The 12,933-nt window shown below is 39.9% G+C and overlaps 1 protein-coding gene across 1 annotated transcript in view; it reads right to left on the bottom strand.

Moving 5' to 3' along the window:
• LOC139760489 (dnaJ homolog subfamily A member 2-like) overlaps positions 1-8,226 on the bottom strand; it is an 82,960-nt gene extending 74,734 nt beyond the window's left edge. Inside the window, exon 1 of the mRNA XM_071683773.1 lies at positions 8,067-8,226. Coding sequence (XP_071539874.1) covers positions 8,067-8,135 — 69 coding nt within the window. The 5' untranslated portion in view covers positions 8,136-8,226. The remainder of the gene's footprint in view (positions 1-8,066) is intronic.
• Between the last annotated feature and the right edge of the window lie 4,707 nt (positions 8,227-12,933).

Genomic DNA, 12,933 nt, shown 5'->3' with positions numbered 1-12,933 from the left:
GGAGTTGTTATTCCATGTGTGGCGAGGTGGCGATGGGAATGAATAAAGGCAGACAGTATGAATTATGTACATGCGTATATATGTATGTCTGTATGTGTATATATATGTATAAATTGAGATGTATAGGTATGTATATTTGCATGTGTGGACGTGTATGTATATACATGTGTATGTGGGTGGGTTGGTATTGCAGTAGAATTTATATAAAAAAAAGGGGGTGATTGTGTTGTTGACTGGTTGGTGAGGATATTCAATGTATGTATGGCTGATGGTGAAGTGCCTGAGGATTGGCAGAATGCATGCATAGTGACACTGTACAAAGGCAAAGGGGATAAAGGCGATGGCTAAAATTACAGAGGAATTAGTTTGTTGAGTATTCCTGGGAAATTATATGGGAGGGTATTGATTAAGAGGGTGAAGGCATGTACAGATCATCAGATTGGAGAAGAGCAGTGTGGTTTCAGAAGTGGTAGAGGATGTGTGGATCAGGTGTTTGCTTTGAACAATGTACGAGAGAAATACTTAGAAAAACAAATGGATTTGTATGTGGCATTTATAGATATGGAAAAGGCGTATGATAAAAGTTAATCAGAGATGCTCTGTGGAAGGTATTAAGAGTTCATGGTGTGGGAGGCAATTTGCTAGAAGCAGTGAAAAGTTTTTATCGGGGATGTAAGGCATGTGTACAAGCAAGCCAAGAGAGGAAAGTGATTGGTTCCCGGTGAATGACAGTTTGCGGCAGGGGTGCGTGATGTTTCCATGGTTGTTTATCTATGGGTGGGATTGTTAGGGAGGCAAATGCAAGAGTTTTGGAAAGAGGGGCAAATATGCAGTCTGTTATGGATTAGAGAGCTAGGGAAGTGAGTCAGTTGTTGTTCGATGATGATACAGCGCTGATGGCTGATTCGGGTGAGAAACTGCAGAAGCTGGTGACTGAGTTTGGTAAAGTGTGTGAAAGAAAGCTGATAGTAAATGTGAATAAGAGCAAGGTTATTAGGTACAATTGGGTTGAGGGACAAGTCAATTGGGAGGTAAGTTTGAATGGAGAAAAACTAGAGGAAGTGAAGTGTTTTAGATACCTGGGAGTGGATTTGGCAGTGGATGGAACCATGAAAGCAGAAGTGAGTCACAGGGTAGGGGAAGGGGTGAAGGTTCCGGGAGCATAGAAGAATGCGTGGAAGGCGAGAACATTATCTCGGAAAGAAAAAATGGGTATGTTTGAAGGAATAGTGGTTCCAACAATGTTATACGGTTGCGAGGCATGAACTATAGATAGGGTCGTGCGGAGATGGGTGGATGTGTTGGAAATGAGATGTTTGAGGACAATATGTGGTGTGAGGTGGTTTGATCGAGTAAGTAATAATAGGGTAAGAGTGATGTGTGGTAATAAAAAAGAGTGTAGTTAAGAGAGCAGAAGAGGGTGTATTGAAATGGTTTGGTCACATGGAGAGAATGAGGAAAGATTGGCCAAAAGGATATGTGTGTCAGAGGTGGAGGGAACAAGAAGTGGGAGACCAAATTGGAGGTGGAAGGATGGAGTGAAAATGATTTTGAGTGATTGGGGCCTGAACATGCAGAAGGGTGAAAGGCCTGCAAGGAATAGAGTGAATTGGAACGATGTAGTGTACCAGGGTCGACGTGCTGTCAATGGATTGAACCATGGAATGTGAAGCGTCTGGTGTAAACCATGGAAAGTTTTGTGGGTCCTGAAAGGGAGCTGTGGTTTTGGTGCATTATACATGACAGCTAAAGACTGTGTGAATGAATGTGGCCTTTTCTGTCTTTTCCTAGCACTACCTTGCGCGGGTCCTTTTGTATGTGGCGTGGTGGCAACAGGAATGAATAAAGGCAGCAAGTATGAATTATGTACATATGTAGATAATTTTTTTTTTTCCCAAAGGAAGGAACAGAAAAGGAGGCCTGGTGAGGATATTCCCTGAAAGGCCCAGTCCTCTGCTCTTAACGCTACCTCGCTAATGCAGGAAATGGCGAATAGTATGAAAGAAAGAAAAGTCTTTGTATATATGTATACATATGTATTTTTTTTTTTGCCGCTGTCTCCCGCGTTTGCGAGGTAGCGCAAGGAAACAGACGAAAGAAATGGCCCAACCCACCCCCATACACATGTATATACATACACGTCCACACACACAAATATACATACCTACACAGCTTTCCATGGTTTACCCCAGACGCTTCACATGCCCTGATTCAATCCACTGACAGCACGTCAACCCCGGTATACCACATCGATCCAATTCACTCTATTCTTTGCCCTCCTTTCACCCTCCTGCATGTTCAGGCCCCGATCACACAAAATCTTTTTCACTCCATCTTACCACCTCCAATTTGGTCTCCCACTTCTCATTCCCTCCACCTCCGACACATATATCCTCTTGGTCAATCTTTCCTCACTCATTCTCTCCATGTGCCCAAACCATTTCAAAACACCCTCTTCTGCTCTCTCAACCACGCTCTTTTTATTTCCACACATCTCATTTCCAGCACATCCATCCTCCTGCGCACAACTCTATCCATAGCCCACGTCTCGCAACCATACAACATTGTTGGAACCACTATTCCTTCAAACATACCCATTTTTGCTTTCCGAGATAATGTTCTCGACTTCCACACATTCTTCAATGCTCCCAGGATTTTCGCCCCCTCCCCCACCCTATGATCCACTTCCGCTTCCATGGTTCCATCCACTGCCAGATCCACTCCCAGATATCTAAAACACTTTACTTCCTCCAGTTTTTCTCCATTCAAACTTACCTCCCAATTGACTTGACCCTCAACCCTACTGTACCTAATAACCTTGCTCTTATTCACATTTACTCTTAACTTTCTTCTTTCACACACTCAGTCACCAGCTTCTGCAGTTTCTCACATGAATCAGCCACCAGCGCTGTATCATCAGCGAACAACAACTGACTCACTTCCCAAGCTCTCTCATCCCCAACAGACTTCATACTTGCCCCTCTTTCCAAAACTCTTGCATTTACCTCCCTAACAACCCCATCCATAAACAAATTAAACAACCATGGAGACATCACACACCCCTGCCGCAAACCTACATTCACTGAGAACCAATCACTTTCCTCTCTTCCTACACGTACAAATGCCTTACATCCTCGATAAAAACTTTTCACTGCTTCTAATAACTTGCCTCCCACTCCATATATTCTTAATACCTTCCACAGAGCATCTCTATCAACATTATGTATATGTATATATGTATATGTATATATATGTATACGCTGAAATGTATAGGTACGTATATGTGTGTGTGTGGATGTGTATGTATATACATGTGTATGTGGGTGGGTTGGGCCATTCTTTCGTCTGTTTCCTTGTGCTACCTCACTAATGCAGGAGTCAGCGACAAAGTATAACGTGGATGTTAGTGTGCAGAGAGGTGCAACTGGAGGGATGTCTGATCATTATCCTGTGGAGGTGAAGGTGAAGATTTGTAGAGGTTTTCAGAAGAGAAGAGAGAATGTTGGGTTGAAGAGAGTGGTGAGAGTAAGTGAGCTTGGAAAGGAGACTTGTGTGAGGAAGTACAAGGAGAGACTGAGAGTAGAATGGAAAAAGGTGAGAGCAAAGGACGTAAGGGGAGTGGGGGAGGAATGGGATGTATTTAGGGAAGCAATGATGGCTTGTGCAATAGACGCTTGTGGCATGAGAAGCGTGAGAAGTGGGCAGATTATCACCTTTCCCTTTGTACAATGGAAATATGCATGCATTCCACTAATCCTCAGGCACTTTACCATGATCCATACATACACTGAATATCCTTACCAACCAATCAACAACACAGTCCCCCTTTTTAATAAATTCCACTGCAATGCTATCCAAACCTGTCACCTTGCCAGATTTCATCTGCAAAGCTTTCACAACCTCTTCTCTATTACCAAACCATTCTCCCTGACCCTCCCACTTCGCACACCATCCCGACCAAAACACCCTAGATCTGCCACTCTATCATCAAACACATTCAACAAGCCTTCAAAATACTTCCTCCATCTCCTTTTCACTTCACCACTACCTGTTATTACCACCCCACTAGCCCCCTTCACCAATGTTCCCATTTGTTCTTTTGTCTTACGCATGTTATTTACCTCCTTCCAAAACATCTTTTATTCTTCCTAGAATTTAATGATACTCTCTCTCCTCAACTCTCACTTGCCCTCTATTTCACCTTTTGCACCTTTCTCTCGACCTCCTGCCATGTTCTTTTATACATCTCCCAGTCATATGCCCTACTTCCCTGGAAGTATCATCCAAACACCTCTCTTTCCTCTTTCACTAACAGCCTTACTTCTTCATCCCACCACTCACTACCCTTTCTGGTCTGCCTACCTCCCACCTTTCTCATGCCACATGCATCTTTTGCACAAGCCATCACTATTTCCTTAAATAGTTCCCATTCCTCACCAACTCCTCTCACAGCATTTGCCATTGTACACTCAATCTATCCTGGTACTTCCTCATATGAGTCTCCTTCCCAAGCTCACATACTCTCACCACTTTTCTCCCCTATATTCTCTCTTCTTTTCTGGAAACCTCTACAAATCTTCACCTTTGCTTCCACAAGATAGTGATCAGACATCCCCCCAGCTGCCCCTCTCAGTACTGACATTAACATCCAAAAGTCTCTCTTTTACATGCCTATCAATTAACACTTAATCTTATAATGCCCTTTGACCATTTCTCCTACTCACATTAGTATACTTATGTATATCTCTTTTTAAACCACGTATTCCCAATCACCAATCTTTTTTCAGCACACAAATCCACAAGCTCTTCACCATTTCCATTTACAACACTGAACACCCCTTGTACACTAATTATACCCTCAACTGCCACATTACTCACCTTCACATTCAAATCACCCCCCTTGTACACTAATTATACCCTCAACTGCCACATTACTCACCTTCGCATTTAAATCACCCATCACTATAACTCGGTCTCATGCATCAAAGCTGCTAACACACTCACTTGTTTACTTGTTTCTTGGTTGTTTTATTTCTATTTTTCTGTTTCATAACAGATATTTTAGTTTCAGATTAATTTGCTGACATTTATGACATATTTCAGTGTTCAGGAAACCAATCTGGCCAAAGTTGTCATGTAAATTAATCTATTTTAATTGGCCACAAATCTTTTTTCTGTTACATCAAATAACCTTCTAACAGCTTACTAAACACACCTGCAGCAATCCAGTTGAGATACACAATTATTCTGGTATAGTGCAAGTAATTTCAAGAGCTGATGTCCACCCTTCTTTCACTTTGATCATATCTAGGTAAGTCGAGAGCATTATCCTTTCTTTCTTAGTAACTGGACAGAAATGTAGATCACCAGTGAAGCCATCAACCATCATCACAACACTCATATATTAATAATAACAAGGCTGGGCCAAGAATGCTAGGTCATCTTTATTCTTCTAACTAGTTTGAAAATTTTTCTTTTGTATTCTTGTATGTAAGAATTAAAGAAAAAATAAAACATTTTATCAATCACTGCATGATCAGTTGATTACAATATAAAAAATGAGCCAAGATCAGTAATGAGAAACTATCATATAAACTTACTAATAATACAACAAACACAATAAAATTACAGAAAATCTTCAAAGCCATGGAGACGTAGACAAAAGTGGAATTTTTCTTATACGAAGAGTGCACTAAAACAAAATATAAATAAATACATGACACCATCAACTGGATTGACGTAACACCAAATGTATTAAGCGTTTACCACTATCTAACCAATATGCTATCATCACAAATCACACCAAGCTGTTTTAAGCGCTTACCACTATCTTACCAATATGCCACCATCACAAATCATTTAATTCTTCATAGTCAAATTAAGGATAATCTTACTTCCTTCTTAGCAGTTTTATCATTCTTTTATGATGTTTTTCCATTTCACTACAAATAGTTTTTCAAATTCATTATTCACTATTTATTACATCTGTTGGTGTTTGGGAAATTTATCTGGTTTGAGTGCTATGGCAAATTATATACTTTTTAACTGATTACCAATCTTTATATTTCTTGCATCAAACATTACTCTACCATCTCATTCAAACACAGCTGAGGATAATTAGAGGGAATATACTATGGTACTGGGGTACATTTTAACTAATTTTGGTATATTTCAGGATCTAATCACCTGGCTAGGTGAAATTTTCATAAGTTCTCTTGCTTTTCATTTCTTATGCTTATTAACCCTATGCTTTCCTCGGTATCCTAGTTAAGGCTAAATCAGTATCAATCAATACAAAAGACATGATATAACATTCCTCTGCAAGTATCTTATGTAACCATAAAAAATACAAAAAGCAACTACAATATAAACATTTTCCAAAACTTATTTCAACACAATGATATACAGACTTTTAAAGGGTCCTAACAGGAAAAGAGTGGGGTAATTAACAAAAAGAAAAGTATGTAAAACATTAACTTATTTTCACATTTATAAACTCTACATTTTCCTTGGTATCCTACTGAAGCCTTCATCAATACTGTAAAATAAGAAAGACATTACATCATTCCTCTAAAAGCAATTCTGTAACTCTTAAAACCTGTATAAAGTGACAACAACATATGTAATCATTTCCTAATAACCACTAAATTGCATAATTAAAGGATCATATCAGTTAAAGTAAATAAGCATAAAAGCATGTAATGCACTAATAAAATATAAAAAACCTAAGAACCTCACCTACCAACCAAATGATAGTCCGTTAAGATATATCTAAATGCAATTTGCTTGCTGCCGAAAACTGAATCACTGTTCACCGAGTTATCGGTTGACATCCAGCACCACTTTGGCAGTTCTCAACCATGGGTGTGAAAAACATATTTGGACAATATCAAATATTAAGATAAATCTTAACTGTTTGGGACACTAGCTGAGGTTTTCAAGAGCTCTGATGATTCCCTCCAAATGTATTACCAAATCTTTACTGATCCCATTTTTCCAATAAATTAATATCACACCCAACATTTTCCAATATATAATAACTATCTCATTAACAAACTTCATCAAAATATAATGCTCCCCATCCAGACTTTGATAAATATCATACTGGTACTGCAGAACAATCCAACATGACATTCGGATCCAATAACAATGCAGAGATAATAAAAGACAAGCATCAGGTATAAATATGACCAAGTTGTGAGCTTAGGTCTTCCTAAGTTCTGTTGACTTTCTAGAAGTGTATCACATAAAAATACATTTTTTAATCCTACAAATTTCCTAGTATGTTCATAACACATTAAGTTAAAATATGACACTCAAATTCATGCTGCAGGGTTAATACCACTGCAAAAATTAATTTAATACCGCAGATATTCACAAATGCTGCGATAATAGTAATATCAAACTTACTATAGCCCCAAGCTCAACAATAACCCAAACCTACCTCAAAGTAACCACAGTCTTCAACACAACCTTAGTCTAATTCCACGTAACAATGTAACGCAGAGGAATGCAACGACGAAGGTAATATAGAAATAAAATCACAAGAGTAAAATAGTTTGAAATGAAATAACATGTGAACCACCGGTAAAGGCTTGCTCGCAAAATACCCACACACAACTCGCGCAGGCTACTTCATCCCAAACGTAACTATTGTTCGCTAAGTAATCATACTTATCATACATACCTATAGCATGCCTTACCGCACACTTACTCGCATTAAAAATCAAATACCAATGTAATAGGCCTTTCCTGATACTCCATTACGTCATTTGGACATGAACCAAACAGCAAACTGTTCAAACTTGAGAAACTTCTGGTACTCAACACACTGACATTTCACACACATGCGTTAGCATCTTCCAACTCTTGATCTGAATAAAACAATTTCAACGTTCATTACCTATCGTAAAGCTTGTTTCACAAAAGATTATTAATTATAACCCGTTAAGTCGGAAATTGCAGATGCCACCAATTGCTACTACACAACTGTTTGCTTATCACCTATAAACCCATCTTTCAAGATAAGTCCACAGACATGTAGAGATTTTGGAATAGGTACTTACTCTACGAATTTCAGAATCTGAAGCAGTTCTTGAGACGCCTAAAGCTTCGTATAATTTATTGTCCGCCATTCTAGTGTCTGCTGTGTGGCCACACTATAGGTAACTGGAGGAGGTGAACTAACAACGTCTACTGGAATATTCGACCAATAGAGCCGACTTGCGTATATAGATTCGGATACCCCATGTTCTCCGCCAACACCCTTAAGCCACCACGAGTAGTATCGAATCTCTCTATTTCCTCTGCTACACGCCACTATAAAGAGTTCAAACGTGGTCTTCTGCCAAACCAAAGATTGTTTATATATCAATTTTCGTTGTTATATGTTTTTCATTGATTTTAAGCTTGTAAACATTAAAGCAATAATATATATTTATGAATTGATCATAGATAGTAAAAAAGATTGGTAAGAGAGCATTGTGATGAATGATCATGCGGGCGAAGGCTAAGCAATGATGCAATACCTCCATTGTGCAGATATGACTCTTAACAAATTCTCACAGATCCTCTCTTGATTGTAATCCTCCTGCGTAGTCCTATTCTGTCTGCTCCTCGTCCAAACTTATTATTTCTAGGACACGTCCGGTCGTGGGTATTTTCTCATTGTCCCAGAAACATCTAGTTTTGCTTCCAAAGACTGTATTGATGATGGTGCTGTTATTGCTTTCTGTGGTAAGCTGTTCCATGTTTATAATGTTTTTTGTGTAAATGAGTATTTCTTAATGTCTAATCATGATCATGATTTGTAAAGCTGAAGCTGGTGGCCGCCCGCGGGGGTTGTATACAACTGGACCATTTTCCTCACATTTTCTGGTTAGTATCTTCTGTACATCTCAATCATATCACCTCTAGATCGTCTATATGCCTGTGTTAGAAGGTTTAATTTCTTATTTGGTCGTTCTTCGTGTGATGAAACTGTTGATAGCCCCGGTACTTGTATGGTTGATCTTCTCTGGACAATATCTATTGCTTCAATGTGTTTTTTTAAGATGTGGACACCATACTTGGTTGGCACACTCAGGGTGTCTCACCAGTGCTGTGTATAGTAGTACAAATGTCTTGTAATCCATGTATTCCATTGTTTTTCTTAATACACCCATAATTGAGTTTTGCCTTGATCTTCTCTGAAATATGTTGTACAAATGATAGTCTGGTGTCGATAGTCACTTCAATATCCTTCTCTGATTCTACATACCCCATGGGTGGGAAACTTTTCTTCAGATTGTACGCTTTCCATTCTGCTATCGATTTTCCTGTTCTCATAACTTTTTCATTTCTCCTGGTGAAAGCATAGAGGCCATTTTTTGCGAACCATTCATATAGTGCAAGCATGTCTTTCTGTAAGTTGTAGAAGTTGTAGCATTGTAAAACGACCGCTGATGAAGCCAAACTGATTAACACTAGGTAACGTATGTCTTTTCCTGTGCTCAGTTATTTGTTCTCTCACTTGTGGTCCCACTAGCTTGCATGCTATACAGTCAAACTAACGAGTCTATCATTACCAGCTACTTTCTTAAACAAGGCTATAACATTAGCGCATTTCCAGTCTTCCGGAAGTTCTCTTATGTTAATGGATGTTTGAAATATGATTGATACTGCTGACTTCCCAGAGTCCTCTAGGGTGTATTCCATCTCAACTTGGTATTTGGAGATGTTCATCTTCTCAAGTTTTACTCAGATTTCTCTATGCTGATTGTCATTATTTGTAATGGTGGTGCAGTTACTTTTACCACTTTTGGCTTTTCGGTGTCAGTCTTGACTGTATGTACTGATGTAAAGACGTCTGCTGGCACGTAGGCCTTCACCTTATCAGTCCAGTTGATTCCTTTTAACTAGAGTCCTTAAGTAAATCAGGGATACTGGATTTAGTTTTCAACCTTTCATATTTCCAGAATTTCTTTGGATTTTGTTTTACCTGTTGAACCATCTACTTCACGTATTCTTTTGTTGCTTTCCTAGCATTAACCCAGACCTGGTTCCTCGTCTTACAATATTCTACGTAATTTGTCCATCTCTAGTATTCAAGTATCTAGTCCATATTCTTTCTTTTCTTTTGATCTTGGATGATAGAGCCTTACGATTCAAAGGCACTGGGTGATTAGCATCTTTCTTTTTCCTGTGTGGTTGAAAACTTTCTTCGGAATCGCTTCTTGTGTTCCTTTTTCTAGTATTTCTTAACTTATTCCATTGTTCGTAGACATTACGGTTGAGCAAGATTCATCTCTACATCTCTTTCTCTGATTTTGTTCATACATCTATTGTGAACACTACTACTTAATCTTTAAACACCATAATGTAAACTTAACCACATCATAATTATATACCTTTCCTCGTGAAGCATTAATTTTTCTAAACAAATACTACAGCACTTTATGTTTTACAAGAAATTAGAAATATAATAATCATTTCCTTAACATTTCCTTTATAGCTCTCTGTTGCTCTTTCACTTGATACTGATACATTGCAAACTGAAATAAGTCTTAATTTGATTAATGTGTTATGACATGAATTCAGACTTAGAAATTAACCAGAGAATGACACTACAAAGACATCTCAAAACTTTCACTGACCTATGCTGCTTGTCTCGACCTACCCATGTCAGATGCATTTCAATGTTAGCAGAAAATCGAATGATTTTTCAACAACTCTACCTAACCAGTTTATGTATTTCTGTCTTATTGGAACTGATGAAAGTACGAAGCTATGATTCAATAATGGATGAAAAAAGGAGAGAAAAAAGAACTAAAGTCTTGGGAACTTGGGCAGTGAAAAGTACCACTTGTATCAAAGGCTTAGGGCAGCAGACGAAAAAGAAGAAAAAAAAAAAGAAATAGCTTTTTGAATAAGTTCTGGGGCCACAGGTTAATGACATCATATTTCATTGCCCATTTCAGCGAAAACTGTTTAGTTGTGGGTGTTTACCTTATTTCCTTATAATTGCTTGGATTAAAAAAAAGAAAAAATGGCAAAGGGGCATAGGCAACAAAACAATAGATGATGGTGTGGAGGTAACTGGACAGAAGACACCGTATGTGCTGGAGAACAAAAGGTGAGACAACAGTCCAGTGGTGTTGCTGAAGGAAAACGGCTGATCTACTGGAACCTGTGAATCCCGCAGGAGGGATGAATTGTTGCAGGGTCCTGTGGTCCTGCTCCACAATGGGCTTAGGTGTTGCCACGTCCTGCGTTACTCCTACAGGAGGGCTGAGGTATTACGGAGCCCTGTGATACTGCTCAGGGAAGGTGAGGTGTTGCCGGGTCCCTTTGGCGCTGCTTCAGGAGAGCTATTAGGCGTCGACGGGTCCTGTGGTCCTGCAGGAAAGCTAAGACGTTGGTTCGTTCTGTGGTATTGCTGCATAAGGGCTGAGGGGTTATTGGGTCCTGTGGTACTGCCGCAGGAGGGATATGGCGTTGCCAGTCTTCTTTGGACCTGCCCTAGGTCTGAGTTGTTGTTGGGGTCATATGGTCTTGCTACAGAAGGCCTGAGATGTTGCTTGGTCCTGTGGTATTACAGTAATAATGCTGAGACGTTGTCAGTTCCTGTGGTATTGTTGGAGAATGTCTAAGATTTTGCAGGGCCCCACACAGAGCTATGTTGCTGCCAGGCCCTGTGGTACTACTGCAGAAGGGCAAAGGTGTTGCCGGGTCGTCTGTTGCTGCTGCAGGAGGGCTGAGGTGTTGCCGGGTCTTGTGGTGCTGCTGTAGGAGGGCTGAGATGTTGCCGGGTCGTCTGTTGCTGTTGCAGAAGGGCTGAGGTGTTGCCGGGTCGTCTGTTGCTCCTACAGGAGGGCTGTGGTGTTGCAGGGTTCTGTGGTGTTGCTGCAAAACAACTGAGGTTTTGCTGGGTCCTATGCTGCAGCTGCTGCTGGAAGGCTGAGATTTTTCTAGGGCCAATAATGCTACTGCAGAAGGGCTGAATAGTTGTTAGCGCCTGCGCTGTGCTGTAGGATGGTTGGTATGTTGTAGGGATACTCTAGTACCGTTGCATGGTCCTGTGGTGCTGAGGCGTTGCCGGGTCCTGTGGTACTGATGAAAGTGCTGAGATTTTGTCGGATCCTGTGGTACTGCAGGGTCGTCGAGGCGTTGATGGGTCCTGTATAATTACTATATGAAACAGTGAAGAGATGCCAGAGGCCATTAGCGCTGCCACAAGGGGAGGAGGTGATAATGCGATTCCACAGAACTCCTGAAGAAGGAAGAAACTGGAGTTACACCGCGCTACTGCTGAAAGGGTGCGGTGCTGCAGTCCCATCGGTGACCGAAAATTATTTCATCAAGAAAGTAGAGCCGATCGAGGGATGGGCTATAGATAGGAATGTACGGAGGGTGCGTGTTGGAAATGAAATGTTTGAGGACAATGAATGGTGTGTGGTGGGTTGATCGAATGAATAATGATTAGGGGAATAAAGAAGAATATGATTGAGAAAAAAAAAAAAAATGATTGAGATGAAGAGGGTGCTGAAATGGTTTGGACATATGAAGAGGATATATATATATATATATATATATATATATATATATATATATATATATATATATATATATATATATATATATATATATATTCTTTTTTTTTTTTTTTTTTGCTTTGTCGCTGTCTCCCGCGTTTGCGAGGTAGCGCAAGGAAACAGACGAAACAAAATGGCCCAACCCCCCCCCATACACATGTATATACATACGTCCACACACGCAAATATACATACCTACACAGCTTTCCATGGTTTACCCCAGACGCTTCAGAATCCCTGATTCAATCCACTGACAGCACGTCAACCCCGGTATACCACATCGATCCAATTCACTCTATTCCTTGCCCTCCTTTCACCCTCCTGCATGTTCTGGCCCCGATCACACAAAATCTTTTTCACT

This window comes from Panulirus ornatus, chromosome 37 (assembly GCF_036320965.1).
Source record: "Panulirus ornatus isolate Po-2019 chromosome 37, ASM3632096v1, whole genome shotgun sequence".
Lineage (NCBI taxonomy): Eukaryota > Metazoa > Arthropoda > Malacostraca > Decapoda > Palinuridae > Panulirus > Panulirus ornatus.
This window is presented reverse-complemented; position numbering and strand designations above follow the sequence as displayed.